Below are 11,663 nucleotides of genomic sequence, written 5' to 3' on the forward strand. Positions count from 1 at the left end.
CAGATCAGCCACCGCTGTCTGGCATGTAATTAAGATGTCATAGCAGACACAGTGGTGATGTCATTACAGCTCACTACAATTTGGGATAAATACAGCGACGGCTTGTTTTTGTGTTTTGTTGTTTTTCTTCCCCTCTGTCAGCGATGGTGTAACGTGGGACTGATGTGCATGAAAGAGTTGACATTTGAGAAAAGGCTACACTTCACAGGACGAACGTACGACCGGCTTTTTTAGTCTGGGGTGAGCGGGTTTTAAAGTTCACCTTTTGGGTTATTAAGTACACTCAATATGTAAGTGTGCTGTAAACTGATATATGCCTCACTGAGAGAAGAATAAGTTACACTGGAACACCAACTCAGTTCAGTTCAACATGTAGCATCATCTTCTCAAAGGTACAACAGAACTGATTTTATTGAGGTCGTATTATTCATTCATTCCCCCGAGTATCTGGAAGACAGTACAAAGGGTGTTCACCATAAAGGCATACAGCAGGGCGGCGCTCACCAACCTCTTTTGCTCCACGGACCGGACTTTAAGGTGTGGCGGATAAATACAACAAAATAAAACGACACGACCGAGACAAAAACCGTGGGGTTTTGTAAATATAATCATAAACGTGAATTCACTGTGTAACTTTATTAGCAGCGTCCTCCTGAAATGCTCCAATGCTGAGAGTAACGTCCTCCTCTCTGGGCCTTAACGCTCTCTGGTGGCTATGGTAACGCGTAAACATTTCTTTCAAAATAAGACACAACTACAACACGGGAAAAGACCCAGGGAAACCGAGTTAACAATAAAACCCCTGAAAACCGTCAATTTCACACCTGAGCCTCAACTCTTGGGACCCGGTACCAAACGGCTCACGGACCGGTCCACGGTCCAGGGGTTGGGGACCGTCCAAAGATTAGGACTAGTGTATGAGTTTAAGCTGTAGCCAGAAACTAGACTGAAGGACAAACTGGGCGAGTATCAGACGTCTTAGTGCCGGTTTGCGTGGAGTTATGCTAAAAAGTGGACGTCTCAGAGGAGGTTTTTCTCTGCTACTGATGAAGGGTTCCACCTCCTGCTGAACGCAGAGCCCGCTCTCCTCATCATTACATGTTCATGCAAGGAGGTCAGCTGACTTCATCAGGGCAAAACACTGAAGCACTTCTGATTCATCACTGAAATTACGCGTGTAAAGTGTGACATTTGTAAAAACATGCACCAAATTTTGACAGTTGATTAAAGAGTGATGTCACTGCATTTTTGCTATGCCATATATGTCACATTCACATTGACTAATTGTAACATCTGCTCTTAATAGATGAAGTTTATAATGATATCCAATGAATATCGAGTTCACCTCTTTAGTGCGGTCCAGTTGGGAACGACTCCTTCCCTGGTGTAAAGAAACCAAATAAATAGATGTCACGACATGACAGAGAGATGATCTTATTAGAACGCTTCGCCAACACGAATAGTGTGTCAATAAAAAAGTACATAATGACACAGACACATTTGTGTAGATGCTGTCTGAGAAGTCAAGCTTTTCCTGCAGCAAATGAACAGATCAGCAGCAGCTGGCACTACTTGAATCCAAGTTGACACAACACGAAGACAGAAAATCAACAGAGCCATGAAATAGTGGTATAGACGTGTCAAAGCAAATCTCCCTCTACTGCACAGTGATCCCAGAATTCAGCATTAGCATGCCTACATCTACCTCCCAATTTAACTTGCCGCTGACGTTCTCGCCCAGAGAAGAAATGCTACTTGGAGGGAATTATGTTCGTATCACATCAAAGAAAGAGATGCATGTGTGTGTGTGTGTGCTGGGAGGTGGAATAGTGCACGTGGGAGGTGTGTGGTGTCTCTCCTTTAACCACGTTACTTTTGTTAAACTCTCTTCATGCTCCATGTGGCGCCGGGCACTGAGGTAATTTCACACCTGACCGGCCTTTTGCCAGCTCTACCAAACAGTTCTAGACACCCCGACAAGGTTGCCATGGAGACAAGGTGGAAGCTACTGCTAGTGTCAGTCCATTAAATGACTGTTTAACATGTAACGCAGCATGCTACATCTCATCTGTTGATGATTTGACTCCCTGGCCTGTTGGAAAATATGCCATTATCACAGGTGTCCATACAGGCAGCATGGAGCTTTCAAATTTCATTACCTGCAGGCTGACTCACTGCAGGGTCAAATGTAAAAAGATTTATGTATGCACAGAGGATGTGGCTGAGTGTGTGGAGCACAGGCATGCCCACACACTAATCCCTCTGCGTCATGCAAAAGGTAAAGTTTTATATGGAGAGAGAGAGTGATGGATGGATATTACTGTGCATATTAAAAAGGCAAACACTCTCCATGCCGTGCAGTCTCAGCTGCTTCACAGGCACGACAGCCATCGCCACACAACAATACTTCTTCCAGGGACAACTCTCTAAGAATCAGTTCTTCTCTGTAATACAGATTTTTTTAGTTCAGTAAAATCAAGACAGAATACATGTGTGTGAGGGAGATGGGTGGAAAGCTGAACATGGAAGGAAAAGGATGAGTTTAAATACCCGGGTTGACCATCCACAGCAACAGAAGAGGAGAGTGCAGGCTAGAGAGGGGGACGAGGGTGATTTGCAACAGAAGGACAGCAGTGAGATAGAAAGGGAAGATTTACAGGAAGGTAGTGAGGCCTGCTATGATGCATCTCTTGGATCCAGTGGCATTAAAAAAAGTGTCAGAGCTGAGGGTGCAGAGATTTTCAGTGGGAGTTGAACGGAGTGGACGGGATTAGAAATGAGAGGAAATGTGCAGAGGACAGCCTAATGAGACAACTCGTACCTTGGCTTTAACCTTACTTCCCTGCACACTTTAGAAAAAGATGCCTCAGACTTGGACCGTATCTTTGGATGGCTGTGACTGACCGGAGGCAGAGCACTGATCCATGTTACAGATTCTTCTCAGTCACTGTCTCACCAAAACTTTGGGATACTGTTACTGATGTTTGTCCTGAAGGCGATGATCATTATTACTGTAATGGAAGTTTATTATCCTCCTTCAATGAGCTGAGATGCCCTGGAAACAGTTTCCAAATTAATTTCTCTTATGTTAGTTCTGAGGTTGTTATTTTGTGTGACTTAAATCTAGATTGATACTCTGAAAGCTCGGCTGCTCTAACAAACCCTTCTTGGAGCTTCATTTACATCAGCTGATCGCCCAACTCAACAAACACAGTCTTGTTAAATTCAGTTCAGTTCATTTTTATTTCAAACATTTCAAATATGTGCCTTCACAATCATTACAAAATATCATTCCATTATTTGTTTGAAAAGGAGTAGGCAGAAGTATTTACTTATATGTCCCTACCCCCTCAAGTTTAACCTCTCATTCATTTAATTTTTTTTAGTCTTAAATTAAACAAACAACATATGAAACAAAAGTAAAGCAAAGCAAAACAAAACAAAACATACAGAAATCAAAAACAAGAAATTACCATGTGTATATTTGCAGATACACAAGTTATGGAAAAACAACAAACCAAAACAAAACAAAAAAAACAAAAAAGAACCGCAACACCATTACCAGCAACATTACCGCCCTGGGTTAACCCCGTTTTCTTCATTCTTATACTTATTTAAAATTAGGTTTTTATATTTTACTTTAAATTGTTTTATATTTTTACTGTCTTTCATTTCTTCTGTTAGACTGTTCCATAATTTAACTCCTGCAATTGAGATAGACATCGTTTGTTGTTCTAGCACTTTGTATTTTTAAATTCCATTTCCCTCTTAAGTTATACCCACCTTCTCTTTCTATGAACAATTTACAGATTTCTTTTGGAAGCAATTTATTTCTTACTTTATACATTATTTGCGCTGTTTTAAACTTCACCAAGTCTTGGAATTTAAAAGCTTGCATTTTGAGAAAGAGTGCATTTGTGTGGTCCCTGTACCCTACATTATTTATTAATCTAATGGCCCTTTTCTGTATTATAGTTATTGTTTGTGTGTTACTTTTGTATGTGTTTCCCCAGACCTCTACACAGTAGCTCATATATGGCAGTAGTAAAGCACAGTATAAAATGTGCAGTGCTTTCTGATCCAACATATGCTTTGCTTTCCCCAGGACGGCAATGCCCCTTGCCAATTTCCCCCGAACATAAGTAATGTGTGGCTTCCAACAGAGCTTGTGGTCAATGATCACCCCAAGAAATTTTATTTCATTTACTCTTTCTAAATATACATTGTCAACACATATTTCTACTTTGATGTTTTTCTTTGTTAAATTCACCTTAACAGACGGTTTTTAAACAAATAATACATTTAAGTATCCTTAAGTTTCCTCAAGACCCGTTAGCCTCCATGCTAACAGGTAACTATGCTTACCAAAGAAAGGTGATTTTCAATATTTTACATAACTACATATTTTAGCTAATCTGCAGCCCCCCCCCATCCATCCATCCATTCACTTCCGCTTATCCTTTTCAGGGTCGCGGGGGGCGCTGGAGCCTATCCCAGCTGTCATAGGGCGAGAGGCGGGGTACACCCTGGACAGGTCGCCAGTCTGTCGCAGGGCCAACACACAGGGACAGACAACCATTCACACTCACATTCACTCGCACATTCACACCTAGTGACAATTTGGATTATCCAATTAACCTATCCCCACAAGCTGCATGTCTTTGGACGGTGGGAGGAAGCCGGAGTACCCGGAGGGAACCCACGCAAACACGGGGAGAACATGCAAACTCCACACAGAAAGACCCCGGCCTGATGGTGGAATTGAACTCAGGACCTTCTTGCTGTGCGGCAACAGTGCTAACCACCGTGCCACCGTGCTGCCCCACCGTGCCACCGTGCTGCCAAAAAAAAAAAAAAAAATAGCAAATTCAATAATAATGTAATATACGTAACAAACATGCACCCTATCATTGCTTTAGGTTAAAACAGCGCTCCAACCTCTGACTTTAGCTCTCACGCCTGCAAACATAGTTGTAGGCAACTGCCAAAAATCTTTCACTGGATTGGTAAAAGTTTAGACAAATCCAACATCTGTGTATCGACTCGTTAAAAGAGCCAAATCAGATTTCTACTTGTCATCTCTCCAAAGATGCTTCTAAGTTTTGGAAAGTTTTAAAACCTTAACAGTAATCCCCCTGCGTGTAACACCAGGGTCACAGCACCAACTCCCAGTTGATAGAGGTGTGCAAAAGAACTCTAAGACAAAAAGTAACCATGAAGTGCAGGAGAACAAAGTGAGGCGCTGTCCTCAGGGTCTTTGTTTTTGGTGTTTTTGATTCCTTTTTTGCTGTTTTGGGGAAATGTTCAGTCTTGGTCAGTTAGTCTTATGATCAGTGGGTCGTTCCGTGTTCTGTGCCAGCCCGTCACGTCCTCTGTGTCTCTTAAGTCAAGCCCCTGTCTCCCTCTGTCTCGTCTCCCTTTGTCTCATCATTCCGTGTCTCCCCTCAACAGTTGACAGAAAATTATATCATATTTTAAATTATTCAAAACAACAATACAGCTTCTCTGGAAGTTAAACGTTCAACCTTCCAGCTGATCTGTTGAAGCAGTGGCCGACACCACAAGGCTTTGACCAACAGACCAACATGAACTGACATATATTTAACCCATAACCTCCATCTTTGTCTTCAGGTTTGGGATTTCTTTGGTGTTTTCAATGATTCTGTATCCTACAACAGCGTCGCAAGAAGCGTGTGGAAAAACCAAGGCGCAAAATAACTGCCCATGAACTGAGAAAAGTCAAGCGTGCAGCTGCCAAGATGCCACTTGCCACCAGTTTGGCCATATTTCAGAGCTGCAACATCACTGGAGTGCCCAAAAGCACAAGGTGTGCAATACTCAGAGACATGGCCAAGGTAAGAAAGGCTGAAAGACCACCACCACTGAACAAGACACACAAGCTGAAACGTCAAGACTGGGCCAAGAAATATCTCAAGACTGATTTTTCTAAGGTTTTATGGACTGATGAAATGAGAGTAAGTCTTGATGGGCCAGATGGATGGGCCCGTGGCTGGATTGGTAAAGGGCAGAGAGCTCCAGTCCCACTCAGACGCCAGCAAGGTGGAGGTGGAGTACTGGTTTGGGCTGGTATCATCAAAGATGAGCTTGTGGGGCCTTTTTGGGTTGAGGATGGAGTCAAGCTCAACTCCCAGTCCTACTGCCAGTTTCTGGAAGACACCTTCTTCAAGCAGTGGTACAGGAAGAAGTCTGCATCCTTCAAGAAAAACATGATTTTCATGCAGGACAATGCTCCATCACACGCGTCCAAGTACTCCACAGCGTGGCTGGCAAGAAAGGGTATAAAAGAAGAAAAACTAATGACATGGCCTCCTTGTTCACCTGATCTGAACCCCATTGAGAACCTGTGGTCCATCATCAAATGTGAGATTTACAAGGAGGGAAAACAGTACACCTCTCTGAACAGTGTCTGGGAGGCTGTGGTTGCTGCTGCACGCAATGTTGATGGTGAACAGATCAAAACACTGACAGAATCCATGGATGGCAGGCTTTTGAGTGTCCTTGCAAAGAAAGGTGGCTATATTGGTCGCTGATTTGTTTTTGTTTTGTTTTTGAATGTCAGAAATGTATATTTGTGAATGTGGAGATGTTATATTGGTTTCACTGGTAAAAATAAATAATTGAAATGGGTATATATTTGTTTTTTGTTAAGTTGCCTAACAATTCTGCACAGTAATAGTCACCTGCACACACAGATATCCCCCTAAAATAGCTAAAACTAAAAACAAACTAAAAACTACTTCCAAAAACATTCAGCTTTGATATTAATGAGTTTTTCGGGTTCATTGAGAACATGGTTGTTGTTCAATAATAAAATTATTCCTCAAAAATACAACTTGCCTAATAATTCTGCACTCCCTGTACGTCCCTACCCTCACCTATGGCCACGAGCTGTGGGTAGTGACCGAAAGAACGAGATCGCGGATACAAGCGGCAGAAATGAGCTTCCTCCGAAGGGTGGCTGGCCTCTCCCTTAGAGATAGGGTGAGAAGTTTGGCCATCCGGGAGGGGCTCAGAGTAGAGCAGCTGCTGCTCCACATCGAAAGGAGCCAGCTGAGGTGGTTCGGGCATCTGACAAGGATGCCCCCTGGGCGCCTCCTGGGTGAGGTGTTCCAGGCATGTCCCACCGGGAGGAGGCCCCGGGGCAGACCCAGGACACGCTGGAGAGATTATATCTCTCGGCTGGCCTGGGAACGCCTTGGTGTTCCCCCGGATAAGCTGGAGGAGGTGGCTGGGGAGAGGGAGGTCTGGGCCTCTCTGCTTAGGCTGCTGCCCCCGCGACCCGGCCTCGGATAAAGCGGATGAAGATTAATGGATGTTTGATATGTGTTGGTTACAATAATAATTTAACTTAACACTTAAAACTTGGGAGCACAATTAGATAAAAATTAAAGTTACATATTCTGATTGGTTAGAGTCGGGGCTCATCACCTCAGAGGGTTGACTCAGAATAGTTCCATTAAAATAAAGAACCAAAGTAATTAAAATCAAATGTATTGTGATAGAGATTAAGGACGCTGTAGTACAGTTACAACATCAAACAGAAGAAATGGCTTCCAGCTTAAAAAAGGCTTTTATTGTAAAGCACTAGCTCTGCGTCTGAACACCCGCATACTTTGCATTTCATTATTTCCATGTCAGGAAACGGTGTTTGTCATTCCAGACAGGCTTTAAATGTCATTACAGCGACAAGGCTCCAGGACAGCTTCATTTCCTCATCAAAGTCGGAGCTGTTTGGGCTGGAGAAGTGCCAGCTCTGATTTTATTGCACCTCAACGGAGATCCTTCATTTAGTCACATATTAACACATTCAGGAACCACAACAAAAGAAAAAACATTTCCATAGAATAATCTGAAACTTGTACATTGTTCAGTGTGTATATGTCGACAGTGGAAACTATATTCATGCTGTGTATGTTATTGCAAATGTCAATAACCACAACTGTTCCAAAAATCAATCTACGCTCCCTTTTTTGTCTTTGGTTTGAGGTCTAAGACGAGTCTTTGAAAGCAGTGCTGGTTAAAATATGACTCCAACATCAGACGGATCAAAGGTGTGAGTCCTCAAAACACTTTGAAAAGAAAAGAAATCACAAAATCTGTTGAAATGTAATCGAGTTTTAGTGATGCTCAGAATATTATTTGTGCTTTGGTTTCGGTTACACTTTTTCCCTGTTTTCCATACACAACAACATTAACTGTGCACACAATTCATGAAGCTCGTGTATTAACGACATGACTCCAGACTACAGCACAGTCCCATTGATCTCACACTTATGTGTAATTCAGCACACTTATTGGCCTTCAAAGTGCTAATTACTCTCACTCATGTCATACTTGTTCAGACTCCTCTGGAACAACTCAGTCATGTGTTTCACAGAGATGCTGAGTGACTTGTGCAGGTTTTAAGATGGTGCAGCAAGAACACAGCAGGAGACTGAGATCAACAGGAGGACTTCTTTTGTTGCATTTTTCTGTGTATGCTTTGGTTGAGTTTCTCGTTCTGTTTACATGACAAAGCTGAAGCACTGCAGTGTACATTTCATTTCCACAGGAAACTTTATCTCCACAAATGTAGCTGCATCTGAATATGGAACGTGGCCTCGTGATGATGGTGTACTGAGTTTGTCACTTGTGTTAATTTATGCAATAAGAAATCCATTTGTGTTTCATTTTGCAAGAGATTTGTGGAGTTTTTCAGAAAATGTGTTTAAAGGTTTTAGAAAAACTTTCAATTGTTTAAAATACAGAAGAAGAGAAGCGAACATGTTACAGCAGTTTGACACACACTGGTATTTTAGTACTGATTTTAAATATCCTTTAATCTGACGCCAAAATAGAAGCGCTATCTCTGTACCGACCAGTGTGCATCCTCAGATGATTTCCAGATCTCATAAATCCATATTTTATGCACAATGGAACATAGAAAACATATAAAAAATACAGAATACATGTTTAAAATGTCTAAAAATAACTGGGATAGGACCGTGTTTACCACTGTGCAGCAAACCCTCTCTGAACAGCGCTTCAGCTGCTGAGCCTCTGGATCATCTCCTCTCAGTCGTGGTCGACAGAGAACTCGTGATGTACAGAATATGTTCAGTTGGTGAAAGGTCTGGACTGCAGGCAGTTCAGTAGCACACTTCTCTGACTGGAACAGATGTTCCTCTAAAACATGCATACACCGTGTTGAGACCTTTGCAGATGTAGAAGCTGCCGGGTCCATAGTTAATAATATACCCATATGATCAGAGATGCAGGCTTTTGAACTGAGGGCTGAGGAAATGGCCACATGGTCCATTTGAATTTTGTTTTGGTCGGACAAGACGCCAGTGTTTTTAGATCATGTTCACATACGTCACTTGTGATGGAGTGTTATGACCCAGGGTCATTATTTGTGGTACGGGGTTGTTATTGTTTGTATTTGTATTCAGCGATGCTTGTTTCCAGGTGGAGGCCGCCCATTGGTGGAGGAAGGAAAGAGGCCAGCTACAAAAGGGGTTGGACTGGGCCGGTGAGGAGACTTTTCCTGGTTCCCCGTGAGCTGTGTGGCTGGGGACCGTCGTGGCGTGTGACTGCACGGGGCTGCAATATTAATGCTGAAAAAGGGTTGTACCTGGGCTTGGTAGCTGTAGGGGTGGGAAGCCGTTTCTTTTATTCCCCTCTTTTTTCCTGTTTCGGGTAGGGAGACAGGTTAGAGAATTGTATTTTGTTTTGGAATCGTGGGAGGTAAGTTAGTTCTGTTTTTCTTTCTAGTGTGTTTTGTTTGTTGTTTTGGCATCGCCCACCCTGAAGCTCGCTACCTGGGCCCTGTTTCAGGAAGCCGGTTTAGTGGAAAAACTGAGTAAGTATACCCTGAGTTAACGAAAACTCTGGGTTTTCGGTTTCACAAAGCGAGTTCAGCTGCAGCCTGAGTGAGTCACTATGACGACACACTCCGTGAAGCTAACCTGCCCCCTAGCAGGTTTACTACAACTAACCCTGACTGTCTCCGCCCCTTTGTCGGAAACCTGACAGTAGGAAGTGTCGGACATGGCGTGCCACTTCCTTGAAGAGCCAGTAGATCGTGAAGCCCAAATTCTCCGCAGAGCTCTCCGCCGGGAGAGAGTGATCAGAGCGCGTTTGGACATTTTATCATTTCCTGATGATTTTCTGTGCGAACGTTACCGTTTCTCAGCACAATCTATAATTTATTTGGATAACATCCTCAGGCCATATATTACGCATGTGACACATCGCGGACATGCTCTCAGTTCATTGCATATTATTTGTATTGCACTTCGGTTTCTTGCAAACGGGAGCTTTCTGTATAATATTGGTGACGCTGAGCACGTTTCCAAGGCTACCGTCTGTCGGGCAGTCAGGAATGTTACAGTTGCACTGAAACGTCTCCTGTACTCGTCTGTGGTGTTCCCCGGTCACAGACCCACAAGATTTATCAAAGAGGGATGCCACAAAATTGCAGGTATCAGGATGAACAAAACTTAATTTATGATGTGGTGATACTTGGACTACTACTTAAATTGCACATTTATTTTCAGGGTTCCCAGGCGTGATTGGCTATACAGATGGCACTCACATTCCAATCATTGCTCCTTCAGTAAATGAAGGAGACTATGTGAACAGGAAGTCTTTCCACAGCATTAATGTACAGGTACATAGTTCCCTGTAGCATGTCAAACTAACAAATTATTTCATTATAGTAATGGATGCTAATTTGTGTTCTCTGCACTGTGAAGATCATATGTGATGCTGCCAACATTATCACAAATGTGGAAGCCAAGTGGCCAGGCTCTGTCCATGACTCACAAATATTCCGTGAATGTACACTGAGCACAAAATTTGGACATGGTGAGTTGAGAATACTTTAAAATATATAAAGACCAATTGCTTCAGGGACATTTGAACTGAAGTGTACCCTTCTGTCTTAGGAGAGTTCACTGGCTACTTGCTTGGTGATAGGGGGTATCCATGTTTACCCTATTTGCTTACCCCTTACCCTGACCCTGAACCGGGCCCACAGCAGCGATATAATCTGGCTAATTGCAGGACAAGAGCCAGAATTGAAATGACTATCGGAATGCTTAAGGCCCGGTTCCAGTGCCTGCAAAGACTCAGGGTCACCCCAGAAAGGGCATGTGACATTATTGTGGCATGTGTGATTCTTCACAACATTGCCACAATTAGAGGAGAACACTGTCCTTCTGAACCAAACATCACCAGTGATCCAAACCATGAACATCCTGACCCTCCCACGGACATACAAGATGGAAGAGCAGTCAGAGACACCATATGTCACAATCATTTCTTTTGACCCATCACCTCAACATGTTGAAAGAAGAATAAACAGATTTTTTGTTCAACTGGCTTTATTGGTCGCCTGTATTTCCTGTACACAAAGTATTAAAAGATGTAAACCTCATAAAGTGTCTCTGTTGCTTCCTCCTCTGTAACAGCTGTCAATGTTTCTTCATTATTTTCCTGTAGTAAAGAAATAAACAACATTGCTGTTCTACTGTAAACTCATATAATCTGTGGAGTATTACTCACAACTGCATGTTGGTCTGGCTCAACAGGAGGCTGCACCAGATGCAGTACACCATCACCATCAACTGATAGAATATGAGGTTTATACAGGTCACTTA

The 11,663-nt window shown here is 42.8% G+C and overlaps 1 protein-coding gene across 2 annotated transcripts; it reads left to right on the top strand.

The window, feature by feature from the left end:
• Nucleotides 1-9,482: 9,482 nt before the first annotated feature.
• On the top strand, nucleotides 9,483-11,332 carry LOC308408414 (putative nuclease HARBI1; the record flags this gene model as incomplete). Of its 2 annotated transcripts, XM_080900634.1 has the most annotated exons (4): nucleotides 10,051-10,483; nucleotides 10,560-10,672; nucleotides 10,758-10,869; nucleotides 10,950-11,332. In XM_080900634.1, the coding sequence occupies 4 exons, from the start codon at nucleotides 10,051-10,053 to the stop codon at nucleotides 11,330-11,332; spliced, it is 1,041 nt and encodes a 346-aa protein (XP_080756760.1). The 2 variants fall into 2 exon arrangements, 1 of the variants encoding a protein (XP_080756760.1); XR_013973791.1 differs by lacking the exons at nucleotides 10,051-10,483; nucleotides 10,950-11,332 and adding an exon at nucleotides 9,483-9,862 and having other exon boundaries at nucleotides 10,758-10,891.
• Nucleotides 11,333-11,663: the final 331 nt, after the last annotated feature.

The sequence above is a fragment of the Rhamphochromis sp. 'chilingali' genome (genome assembly GCF_963969265.1).
Source record: "Rhamphochromis sp. 'chilingali' genome assembly, chromosome: 13".
NCBI classification, from domain to species: Eukaryota; Metazoa; Chordata; class Actinopteri; order Cichliformes; family Cichlidae; genus Rhamphochromis; species Rhamphochromis sp. 'chilingali'.